Here is a 13466-nt window from a genome sequence, read left to right on the forward strand (position 1 = left end):
GAAACAATTGATACATCAGGAAATGCGCACACACAGCAGAATACTTACAAGAAGTAGCAGTAAAAGCTATAACAAACTGTGAAAAAGAATTCAAATGTCTAGTAGGCAGCTTGGTCACAAACAATGCAACAAGTATATCCAAGATGAGAAGAAATTTAGAAGAGAGTCCCAAGCTAATAACTTATGGTTGCAGTGCTCATGTGATGCACCTCCTAGCTAAAGACTTAAGTGTTCCAGAAATAAAGGCTAATGTTGTTGAAATTGCAAAATACTTCCGTAACAACCACTTTTGCAGCAGCTGTTCTAAAAAAAAGTGGGAGGAACCAAGCTAACTCTCCTACAAGACATGCGATGGAACTCAGTAGTGGACTGTTTTGAGCACTATGTCAAGAACTAGCCTAATCTGATGATAGTTTGTGAACAAAATCGTGAAAAAATAGATGGCACTGACACAGCCAAAGTTCTTAACATTGGGCTTAAGAGAAAGGTTGAACACATGCTGAGTACCCTGAAGCCTATTTCTGTAGCCTTGAACAAAATGCAGGGAAATAGCTGTCTTATTGCTGACACTGTTAAATTTGGAAGGAACTGAGTGAGATCTTAAAAAGAGAAACATGCAATGACAGAGTTAAATTACAAGCATTAAAAACAACAACAAAACGGATGGGACAAGCACTATCTCCAGCTCATTTTCTTGCAAATATTCTCAATACTTGATACCAGGGTCAAACCTTAACTGCTAAAGAGGAGTTGGCCATGACATGGACATCCAGCAATGATCCCTCCATAATGCCAACTATAATAAACTTCAGAGCTAAGGGTGAACCATTCAAGAAATATGTGTTTGCTGCTGATGTTCTAAAGAAAGTCACACCAGTGAACTGGTGGAAGTCACTTAAGCACATGGATTCAGAGACTATTGAAGTGATAATCTCACTTTTAACAGCAGTAGTTTCTTCTACTGGTGTAGAAAGAATATTTTCTTCCTTTTGGACTAATTCATTCCAAATTGAGAAATTGTTTGGGACTTGAAAAAGCAGGAAAGCTTGTTTTTCCTTTTCCAAATTATGAACAAACATGAAAATGAAGTTGAAGATGACTGAGTTAGCTGCAGAAGCCAATATTTTAAGTTTTTATGTTGACCTGGCTAACATAGTTGATTTAATTTTTTTAAAATATTTCATTTAACTATTTTAGTTAAAAACAATTAACAAAAACAACCCCGATTTTAAAAAAACTTGAATATTTAACTAAATTCAAAAATTCATATGCCTGTTTTGTTTAAAATATAATATGTTTGCTGTTGAAGAAAAAAAATCCAGAATACACAACATTGTTTTTTTAGTTAAATAAAACAATTTAAATGTCTGTCTGTTGATGTTTCCTCCTAATACAGCATGGCAAGAAAATCCTCCAAATATTAATGATTAACCTGTTGAATTGGAGATAGTTCACCTCCAAATGACTTCATAAATGTCTACTTCAGTTACCTTTGGTAAATGAAATAACCAATCATTCATTTTCTGATATAGCTGTAAAACTAATCTGAAAGGTTTTTAAAATAAATCACTTAAAATGTATAGTGTGTACCTTCTAAAAATGAAACCTATGTCTATCTCTGAGTTGTGAAGAATATGTATTAAGGTTATAACAACCAACAAGAATGCACTTTTATATAGAAATCCATAAAGAAATTTGATTTAAATCAAATCCACTTTGGTTCAAACAGAAAAAATGAGTCTTAAGTCTCTGTGTAAATCCCACCCTTAAGTGCTGCAATGCTCAGCATCACAGCACCTAACTTTTAGGTCCGCTCCTGGCCAGCAGAATTCACAACCCTCAGTGATGTGTCAGCCCCCTATACAATGCAGGGGGAGAGTTAGGTGTGTAAGAATGAAATTCATAAAAGGCAGCACAGCTGAGCTGAGAGCCAAATTAGATAGTACAAAAGGGTGTGGCCTATCTGTACTCTAGTTTTAGCACCATGAACCTTCTGGCCATAGGCACCTAAACCAATCAGTCCTTGTTAATGAATGGAGGAGGAAGAGGAGCCACCATTCTCTCTCTTTTAGCTTTTAGCTCAGCAGTTAGGGCACTCACCCAGGATGTGGGAAACTTGCAATCAATTTCCCCCTGACTGATGTGGAGAAGGGATTTGTAAGATCTCCTAGGAGGGCCTTAGCATTGGTATATTCTGGGACAGGTCTCTCCTGTTCCACTGTGTATAAACAATTAAATATTCAGGGAGCCAGAGCAAGTGAATATTAGGCTATAGCTCAAGGAGTAAGGTACTTTGCTGGGAGATGGGAGACCAGTTAGGTGCCTAAGATCCCCTTGTGACCCCGGGGTTAACAGTACTCCATTTGGCAGCTGAAAGCAAGAGGAAGATTCTATTCAGGCTTTACTACCAAATATCAGTCCATCAATGCATGTTCATTCTGTCAGAAAAGATGGAAATGGTAGATTATTCTAAATAGCAGCTGTAAAATGATGCTTGTCAGATAACAACCCTTTGTGATTACAGTACCACTTTTCATTTTTATATATAATCTATCTGTATCAGGAAAAAAATTCCTAGAGGGATGATTGCATCAGCGCTCTGTCTTCTTCAAAGAAATATACAATAAAAGGGAGTTGAACCCAGTGTATATAGCACTGCCTAGCCCCTAGAACAGTGATTCTCAAACTTTTGTACTGCTCACCGCTTTCACATAGCAAGCCTCTGAGTGTGACCCCCACCCAATAAGTTAAAAACAAATTTTTATATATTTAACACAATTATAAATGATGGAGGAAAAGTGGGGTTTGGGGTGGAGGCTGACAGCTCGGAATCCCCCATGTAATAACCTCACAACCCCCTGAGAGGTCCGGATCCCCAGTTTGAAACCCTGTGCCCCAGAAGGACAGAAACAAGATAAAACCCAAAGCTGCAAGTGTCATAAACAGATAAGTAAGAATTAATAGAACAGAAGTACTTCCTATCTCTTTTGGCTGGAAAGGGTTAACAAGGTGGTAAGGTGATAGGGAATAGCCAGCATGGATTTGTAAAGAACAAATCGTGTCAAACTAATCTGATAGCATTCTTTGATAGGATAACGAGCCTTGTGGATAAGGGAGAAGCGGTGGATGTGATATACCTAGACTTTAGTAAGGCATTTGATACAGTCTCGCATGATATTTTTATAGATAAGCTAGGAAAGTACAATTTAGAGGGGGCTACTATAAGGTGGGTGCATAACTGGCTGCATAACCGTACTCAGAGAGTAGTTGTTAATGGCTCCCAATCCTGCTGGAAAGGTATAACAAGTGGGGTTCCGCAGGGGTCTGTTTTGGGACCGGTTCTGTTCAATATCTTCATCAACGATTTAGATGTTGGCATAGAAAGTACGCTTATTAAGTTTGCGGACGATACCAAACTGGGAGGGATTGCAACTGCTTTGGAGGACAGGGTCAAAATTAAAAATGATCTGGACAAATTGGAGAAATGGTCTGAGGTAAACAGGATGAAGTTCAATAAAGATAAATGCAAAGTGCTCCACCTAGGAAGGAACAATCAGTTTCACACATACAGAATGGGAAGAGACTGTCTAGGAAGGAGTATGACAGAAAGAGATCTAGGGGTCATAGTAGACCACAAGCTTAATATGAGTCAACAGTGTGATACTGTTGCAAAAAAAGCAAATGTGATTCTGGGATGCATTAACAGGTGTGTTGTAAACAAGACATGAGAAGTCATTCTTCCGCTTTACTCTGCGCTGGTTAGGCCTCAACTGGAGTATTGTGTCCAGTTCTGGGCACTGCATTTCAAGAAAGATGTGGAGAAATTGGAGAGGGTCCAGAGAAGAGCAACAAGAATGATTAAAGGTCTTGAGAACATGACCTATGAAGGAAGGCTGAAGGAATTGGGTTTGTTTAGTTTGGAAAAGAGAAGAATGAGAGGGGACATGACAGCAGTTTTCAGGTATCTAAAAGGGTGTCATCAGGAGGAGGGAGAAAACTTGTTCACCTTAGCCTCCAACGATAGAACAAGAAGCAATGGGCTTAAACTGCAGCAAGGGAGATTTAGGTTGGACATTAGGAAAAAGTTCCTAACTGTCAGGGTAGTTAAACACTGGAATAGATTGCTAAGGGAAGTTGTGGAATCTCCATCTCTGGAGATATTTAAGAATAGGTTAGATAAATGTCTATTAGGGATGGTCTAGACAGTATTTGGTCCTGCCAGGAGGGCAGGGGACTCTCGAGGTCCCTTCCAGTCCTAGAGTCTATGAGATCAGTGAGCCTGGCTGTCACGTGACCACAGGACCAATCAGGGGACAGGATACTTTCAAATCTTGAGGGAGGGAAGTTTTTGTATGTGCTGTTAGTGTTTGGTGGTTGTTCTCTCTGGGTTCTGAGAGTGACCAGATGTGCAATCAGGTTTCTCTCCAATCTCTCTGATACAGTCTCTTATATGTCCAGAATAGTAAGTACTAGGTAGATAAAGCAAGTTAGGCTTATGTTTGGTTTCTTTATTTGCAAATGTGTATTTGGCTGGAAGGAGTTCAAATTTGTATTTTGCTGAAAGGATTTTAATTTGTACTTGTATACTTAGGCTGGGAGGGTATTCCCAGTGTCTATAGCTGAAAGACCCTGTAACATATTCCATCTTAAATTTACAAAGATAACTGTTACTGATTTTTCTTTCTTTTCTTGTTTAAGAACCTGATTGTTTTTTTTTATTCTGGTGTGAGACCCCAGGGGAGGGGGTCTGGATCCACCAGGGAATTGGTGGGGAGAAAGGAGAGAAGGGGGAGAGAGAGGTTATTTTCTCTCTGTGTTAGGATTACTTTCTCTCTCAGGGAGAGTCTGGGAGGGGGAGAGAGAAGGAGGGGGGAAGGTGAATTTTCCTCTCTTTTAAGATTCAAGGAGTTTGAATCACAGTAATCTTCCAGGGTAACCCAGGGAGGGGAAGCCTGGGAGAGGCAATGGTGATGGAAAGGGTTTACTTTCCTTGTGTTAAGATCCAGAGGGTCTGGGTCTTGGGGGTCCCGGGGGCAGGGTTTTGGGGGGACCAGAGTGTACCAGGCACTGGAATTCCTGGTTGGTGGCAGCGCTACAAGTACTAAGCTGGTAATTGAGCTTAGAGGAATTCATGCTGGTACCCCATCTTTTGGACGCTAAGGTTCAGAGTGGGGAATTATACCATGACAGCAAGTCAGTAAGTAATTTATATTAATTAAATGGAATATTGGCATTATACAGGCACCCACTTCGAAGCACCTACTGTTCCTCTATGGTGGTTCTTAACCTGGGGTGCATGCACCCCCAGGGGTGTGAGATGCTCTTTCTGGGGGTGCAAGAAGTGAGCTCTTTTTAGAAGGTAAATAATCAAAAACACAAATTAAGCACAGACACATAAGTACAACTACTTTGTTTCATCAAACCTATGTATTTATTAACATTATAAATTTTTAACGATTACTTTAATATACAAACAAAAATATATCTAGTTTTAAAGAACTGACTTACTTCAATGATTTTTGATAAGGGGTGCGAGAACATATTTTGAGAACCAAATCGGTGCAGGCTGCAGTAAAAGGTTAAGAACCTCTGGTAATAAGAGTTAAGTGCAGCTGGATGATAAGACAACACATGATCAGATACACGACTTCTTCACAGGACACTTAAGAGGGAGCGGAAATAGCAAAGATCAGAGCCTGTAGCAGAGTGCTGTGCACGGCAACTTGCACCCCCGGCAGCCACTCTTACAGGCTGAGCCAGCCACGGATAGGACACTAGACTGAGCAGCAGCAACGTAACGGGATAAATGCCCCCCACCCCCCGATCCACGAGGGTGCCAGGCTCCCGTGCACCCGTTGAGATTTTGGGCTAGTGTCTCCCTTTCCCACGATCGATCTGCTCAGCCACTGAGCTCCGCCTGACCCCACTGGGCTCGACCCCTTCCCCGCTTTGCTAACGGGCACGTGCGGAGGCTTCCCACACGCCGGCTGGAAGCCGGGCCCCCTCTGCTGTTCCCCCAGCGCCGCAGCCGGCTCTGCGCGGCTCGATCCCCTCCCCCACCTGCCTGAGCCAGTCCCGCTCCCGCAGCCAATAGCTGGGATGCTGCAGGAGGAGCAGCCGCGGCTCCCGTCCCCCTTCTGGGCGGGGGCGGGTGCGGGTGGGAGTCTGCCGGCTGCCCGGGACCCTCCCACCACCCCAAGCTCATAAAGCCCCCGCCCGGCCTGGGGCGGCCCTTTGCCTATTGCCCCGAGCGAAGGAGGAGTCAGGCGGCCCCAGGCAGCCCATTGCTGCGGCGCGTGGAGGCGGAGAGCTTGCGGGGGGGCTGCAGCGCCCCCTTCTCCGCGGAGCCCGGCGCCTCCCGTGGGGTGGGGGGCGGGACCAGCTGCGGCGGGGCAAACGGGAGCCGCTGGCTGCACGTCCCACTGGAGGGGCGAAGATGGCGCTGAACGGCAGCAGGCAGCCCCCCAGGCTGCTCTTCCTGCTGGCTCTGACCCTCCCGCTAGCGCCGCCAAGCCGGGCAGGGGACACCGCGCTGCCCCCCATCCCCGCAGGTGAGGAGCGAGCGGGCGGGCGGGGGGGTGCAGCTCCAGCCGGGCCCTTCTTCCTGCGCTCCTGCAGGGCTCGGGCTCATTCATTCAGGACCGGACCCGCTGCAAGAGACACGGGGAAACTGCCCTCCCGGCTGGGCTGCCCCCGATCCGCCAGGTCGCCGCCAGCTCATGGTGGATTCTCTGCGCTTGGGGGTGTTGCAGCGAGAGGCGAACTGGAAGTTGGGAGAAATTGGGAAGTTGGCTGTCCCTCCTCCCCCCCGCCGATGGTGGTTTGATGATGATTTGTAGCTGTGGTTTGAGGAGACGTTTAAAACTCTCCGATAGTTCTCCCAGCTTGGCGCTGCTAAGCCCCGTTGTTGGGAGGCTCTCCAAGAGCATCGCTAGCTCTGGCTTTGGGCTTGTGAGTTTCAGCGGAATTGGTTGCACGTGTGTTCTGCTTACTGTGCAACCAACGTCCATCTGAAAGATAAACCTCTGGGCTCTTGAGTGACTTGCCTTATGTTGAAACAGGGAACGGTTTTTGTTTTAAGTGGAAATATGTTTAAGCCTCTGAAACAGGTTTGTTAAGAGGGGGTTGGGGAGGAGGAGGGAGTAGCGCTTTCTTCATGGTGCATGAATATCTACTGATCATGAAATTCCTGCTTGGGAGGAACTAGTTAAAGATCTTCAAGTTGTTGACCAGGAAGCAGATAAATAGAGGCTCATAATGTATTTAGCAAATAGTAAGGCAGACCACACAAATATAGACCTACACAGGCTGAAAAGCTAATGTTCAAAGTCCAGATCTTTCCCCCTATTGGGGAAGAGATTTACCCCTCTTCACCCTTCCCTGTTAAGCAATCAGTCCTACTTCCTCTCCCCCATGAAAAGCCTGAGACTCATGACAAGGTGTTGATGGGCTACATATTTCCTAGCTCCTGGAAGAGCAGATGGTGCCACTCACTGTGACCCAACTTACTTCCCAGTGAAGCTTTGCTACTTAATTTTTCTCCATAAGAGTTTGCTCCTAGCTGAAGGCATTGGAGAGCTGAGTTTCCCCCTCCCTTTTGCTCCAAAGCTTGTTCACCTTCTGCTGGTTGAATCTTGTAATGTTCTAAGAAGCTAGACAGCAGCAAGAAATTCAATCCTTGGGGTGTAAAACAATAACAAAATAACTTATACCCAAAACCGGTTGAAAAAGTGGTCAGACACATTTGTCAAAATACTGCTTTTGCTTCCAGGGAGCCACTTGTCATAGTTTTGCTGTAATTTTTAATGCACATCTCTGACTGGATCTTGCATGGGAAGGGTATCCTATTCTGCTAGATGGATTTCACATGGTGATAAAAATAGCCTAGAGAAGGGGTAGGCAACCTATGGCACCCCTGCTGATTTTCAGTGGCACTCACACTGCCCAGGTCCTGGCCACCGGTCCAGGGGGCTCTGCATTTTAATTTAATTTTAAATGAAGCTTCTTAAACGTTTTAAAAAAACTTATTTACTTTACATACAACAATAGTTCAGTTACATATTACAGACTTATAGAAAGAGACCTTCTAAAAATGTTAATGTATTATTGGCATGCAAAACCTAAAATTAGAGTGAATAAATGAAGACTCAGCACACCACTTCTGAAAGGTTGCCGACCCCCGGCATAGAGTTTTGACGAGTTCGAAGCGATAAGGTTATTTTAATGTCTGGTTTAATGCTCTCAGTGTGCAGAAGAAAACTTTTTTGGAAGTGACTCTCATATATCTGATCCCATTTGATTAGACAGTATCAGGCAAGGTTGTTGGGAGCTTCAGTAATAACTAATGTTACAAAATCTTGTGTTGATGTATTCCAGGCTCTGCAGACATGTGAACTTGCTCATCTGTAGCTTCCTTATAGGGACAGTGCTGGCCTTGTTAGCTTGTGATTTTGGATTACCTCCCATTGGTGATTTCTTACAAAACTGCTCTGTGCAGTTTATTGCTCTGTGTGTGCACTCTGATGCTGCTGTTACAGCAGCAAACTGCTTCCATTTCAAGTACATTTCCCATAAAAGCAGCCTTTCAAACTGTAGTATGTGTCTATTTTATTAACTGAGAGAAATAAATGTTTCAGGGTGAGTGTTAGATAGGATCTTAAGATTTAATGAATAGCTGCTGGACTGTTGTACAATGATCAACAGAATACTTAAGTAATCTGGTGTTTGGGGGGTTTACATTAACTAATCCTGGTGATATCTCTGTGAAGTAGGATTGATCTATTAATTTTGAACAATACTAATAGAAAACAGTTATTTGTATTATGGAGGCTGTCACTTTTCTTAAGTGGATTTTGGCTAACATGAATATTAAGAAAATCTGTACTTATGTATAATCTGTACTGATGTATAACAGACTGCTGACTTGGAAGCTGCTCCTTGAGATTCTTGATACTAGACACATAGCAAGTTTGTTTGTTTGTTAGCTGCAGATGCCAGTTCTAACCCTCAGTGATTTTCCTGAGTTATTCTGTGCACATTTTATTGCCTTCTATTAAGTATGTTTTGCTACTCAGTGAGAAATGGAACTTGACACATCTCTCTTTTGTGTTATATCAGTCTTGGGCTTAATTTCTAGGCTGCTGGTATTTTGTGGAACAGTGTGTAATTTTCAGTGTATAACAGACACAGTCAGCATGTTCAATTTTCAAAACATTAATATTACTTACATTGGAAATCATTTGTAACAGGCATGAGGAAAAGTGGCTGCCAAATACTATCTTGCTCTATTTTCAAATCAAACTACATACATAGTCTTGATCAAAAAGGCCAATGTTTCATTAATACAGAATTACAAATGTTCATGAAGAGTAACAAAAAGACAGATTAACAGACCAGAATTGAGCAATTTATTGCAACTAAAGTTACAAGAACCACACTAGGGGTTAATTCTGTTAAACAAAACAAAAACTCTTCTTGTCTCTCCACCCCGCCCCCCAAAAGTCAGCTGGTTTTTTTTACAGCTTTAAAAAAAAGGTGCATGAAGACCATTTATTGTCCAAATTGAGGACAGAATACTTAGGGAAGTTCAAATCAGTATGTAACTCAGTTCATTCTGTGGATGATGAAGCCACAGTTTTAGATATCAAGACATTACTTCTTGTGTCAAACTTAGTAAATATCTACCTCTTGTCATCTAATGTAACCCACCCAAGTGAGTTAGGACACCTATAGGGTTCAGCAGGAATTTTATGGATTGCAGTGGAGTCTAAAACAGATTTAGGTTACTATATCTATGTTTAGGTTTAGATTGCTAAATCTGGTGTTTAGGCACCTTGTGGCCTTTTGGGTACTGATCCACAGATGACTTGCCCAAGATCACAATGGAAATCTGGCAGAGCAGGGAATTGTATTTGGGCCTCCTGAATGTCAGGCTGCTGTCCTAAACCACTGGATTTTCCCAGCAAAAATTACTTATGAGAAAAATCCCTATTTATGTGAGTAAAGCCACTGAAGTCAATGTGGGCTGCTGCCATGTGTAATGATTATTTGCAGACGTTTTTGCAAGATCTGGCCCTGAATTAGATTAAAACATGCAGAATGACAACTGACTACTGTGGGTGTGCAGCAGGGAAGTGTCTCTGAAGATAACCGTAAATAAATAAACATGGTTGCTCTTGAAGTGCTGATCACAAAAGTTACTTTTATGTCACATTTCTAGTTACTTTTTTAGTCTGAATATTATTGACTTGACTTTGAAAGGCTTCCCTGGCAAAATAATTTTGACACATTTTGCAAGCCCTTCGTAGCATTCAGGATGCATGACGTAATGAGGGTGGTATGTGTTAACATGCCTAGTAAGTGCTTTGATGTATGCTAGTTAGTGCTGGAAATTTCAAAATTGTCTTAGTCTATAAATCTAAGACAAGATTTTGCCACCCTTCATGTTGAGTAACAACTTAGTGTGCAGCTAGTTCCATTGATTTTCACTGTGCAACTTGCAAGTGTAAGGTGAATAAGTGTGGCAAAAATCTGCCCCAAACACACTAATACCAAAGCAGACTTCAGTGGAGCTACTCACTGAGCAAGTTTCTACTCCACATGAGTAAAAGTGGCAGAATTGGCCTATATATCATCGAGGCCCTGATCCTGCAAGCTGCAATGCACAGGTACCTTGGCTGACTTGCTACTCATTTTAAATCAATGGGGCTCTGTGCAAGCAGCTTGCAGGATTAGAGTTTAAACTGGCTGCATGTGTCTCATATGAAGTACTTATTTGCAGTAATAACAATATTTGGAAATACACCATTACCGTGATATAACGCCACCCGATATAACACAAATTTGGATATAACACGGTAAAGCAGTGCTCCGGGGGGCGCGGGGCTGCACACTCCAGTGGATCAAAGCAAGTTCACTATAACATGGTTTCTTTCACCTATAACACAGTAAGATTTTTTGGCTCCCAAGGACAGCGTTATATTGAGGTAGAGGTGTATCATGACTAGGTCATGTCTTAAGTGTTTTGATTTCTTTTCTCTGCCAAATTTAATTGCTCATTTAAAAACAAAAAAATTACTGGATTGTTGGCATTGAGGGACCATTCAGTTTATGCAGTGAATTGCACTATTGAAGTATGTTAATCAATGTAAATATCATTTATTTCATATGGAACTGTTAATTACTGTTTTAAAGTCTATTTTACCAGTACTTGAATTGGTTCAAGGTACGGGCATGTAAGGGTCTCTGTAGCTTTTTATTTAAGATGATTTTTTATTTTAAAATGCAAATATAAAGTGCTCCTCAGAATTATGTTTCAGAGAGGGTCATAAACTGAAGATATGAGAGAGGAATAATTCCCTTTTCAATTTAAACAGTGATTTTACTTTTCTGCAGCATAAAAATATCTTGTTTGGTGACATTTCTCTCATGGGAGTGTATCGGAACTTTGTAGGAGATATTTAGATAGTAGTTTCATTGGAGGGGGTATATTTAATCACTAAGGGACAGTCTAATAGCCTTGCTCACATTCAGGAGCACCCTATTCAATAAGTAGATGAGCAGTCTGACTATTCATGGAGTAAGATACTACTCAAGGTGAGTACAGGTATCATAATCTGGCCCATATTGATAGGACAGAAGTAAAGCATCTAAAAAGCATAATTAATCACAAAACAGGTCACTTTCCACCAGTAAATAACTACCCTCACAATTTTCAGTAGTTACTTTACAGTACACTGTTTCAGACACGCCACAATATTTTACGTTTGGCTCTTCTCAAAACATCCTGACTCCTTTACACTTCAATATGGTTATTATAATATATGTATAGACATTTCTTTATATTGTTTTTTTTGTTAGTTTTAATTTAATATTGTGACTCTAGAACAGGGGTAGGTAACCTATGGCACATGTGCTGAAGGTGGTACGTGAGCTGATTTTCAGCGGCACTCACGCTGCTCGGGTCCTGGCCACTGGTCTGGGGGGCTCTTCATTTTAATTTAATTTTAAATGAAGCTTCTTAAACATTTTAAAAACCTTATTTACTTTACATACAACAGTAGTTTAATTATATATTATAGACTTATAGAAAGAGACCTTCTAAAAACATTAAAATGTATTACTGGCATGCAAAAACCTTAAATTAGAGTGAATAAATGAAGACTTGGCACACCACTTTTGAAAGGTTGCCGACCCCTGCTGTAGAATCTCTTATACGCTGATAAATGTTCAAAAACTTTATCCTGAAAATATTTGGCCATTTCATCCTATTCTAGGCAAACCAAAATTAAAGGTGCACTATGTATTGCTGTATAATTTATTGTAAGTTATGATCTTCTTTGTGATGAAGCACAGAGTAATTTCAGGCTGATTTCTGAAATAGTTTAAAGCAACAAAATACAACTCTGCTTTGGTTAGGAACCTTAAACTGGAATTTTATATGGGAACCACGAACAAAATCAATGTATTTCTTCTTTTAATCCCCTAGGATATCTATAACACAATTTGAATTTTTTTTGCTGTGGAAGCAACTTGATGAACTTCTAGTGTGGATTTTTCTTGCAAGTGTAATATGGGGTTTGAAAGATCATAGTTTAATGACCTGAAGGATCTTACTGGAAGATGAGTTAAATCATGGAAAGTAAAAATATTTATTTGGCTGCAATGCTAATTTCATTCTTTTGATGTCACTGTTGTAATTGCAGCAAAGAGTCCTGTGGCACCGTATAGACGTATTGGAGCATGAGCTTTTGTGGGTGAATACCCACTTTGTCAGGGTATCTGTTCCAATACGTCTGTCAGTCTGTAAGGTGCCACAGGACTCTTTGCTGCTTTTACTGATCCAGATTAACACGGCTACCCCTTTGCTACTTGACTGTTGTAATTAAAATCTCGTATGTGTTCTTATATTTGTAATTCATGTGTGGATTAAAACAGAAAAAGTACCATTAGCCTCTAAACCTGAGATGTAAGATTGAACAAGAGAAAAGTGCTGGACAAACTTAGTTGCTCATTATGGGCTAAGTTCAGCAGCCATTGAAGTCAACAGGAACGTTTCTGTTGACTTCCAGATGATATAGGATCAGATTCCATAGGCCCATCCTGCTTCCATGGATTTCAGTGAAAACCAACTTGTGCCCATGTATAGGGAAAATCAGATTCCACTAATGAAAGCAGTTCTAGCAGATGCCTTTCAATCAAATGCAAAAACTAACTAGTCTTTGTTCCATAGTGTGTGTTAATTTAGAACTCTTCTTATTACAGCAAGGTGTTGTCTAGTTACTGAGCTGGATTCTGACCTTACACCTGTTTTACAATAATTTTAATAAAGTTAATCCTAATTTATAATAGTGTGAGATCAGAAACAGGCACAAGGATTTACTAAAAAGAATCAGTCACTAGCGTAAAGGTGAGTAAGATACAGAGTCTTAGAGGTGGGCTAGGTATCCTACTGCTTTTCTGTGCAG

At 41.4% G+C, this 13466-nt stretch overlaps 1 protein-coding gene across 4 annotated transcripts in view; it reads left to right on the forward strand.

The window, feature by feature from the left end:
• The first annotated feature begins 6203 nt into the window (after positions 1-6203).
• PLOD2 (procollagen-lysine,2-oxoglutarate 5-dioxygenase 2) overlaps positions 6204-13466 on the forward strand; it is an 84204-nt gene continuing 76941 nt past the window's right edge. The window contains exon 1 of one of the 4 annotated variants that reach the window (XM_030576030.1): positions 6204-6551. In XM_030576030.1, the coding sequence (XP_030431890.1) occupies positions 6437-6551 (115 nt within the window). In that variant the 5' untranslated portion in view covers positions 6204-6436. The remainder of the gene's footprint in view (positions 6552-13466) is intronic. The other 3 variants (XM_030576031.1, XM_030576027.1, XM_030576029.1) reach the window with 3 other exon arrangements.

Source organism: Gopherus evgoodei, chromosome 9 (genome assembly GCF_007399415.2).
Source record: "Gopherus evgoodei ecotype Sinaloan lineage chromosome 9, rGopEvg1_v1.p, whole genome shotgun sequence".
NCBI lineage: Eukaryota > Metazoa > Chordata > Testudines > Testudinidae > Gopherus > Gopherus evgoodei.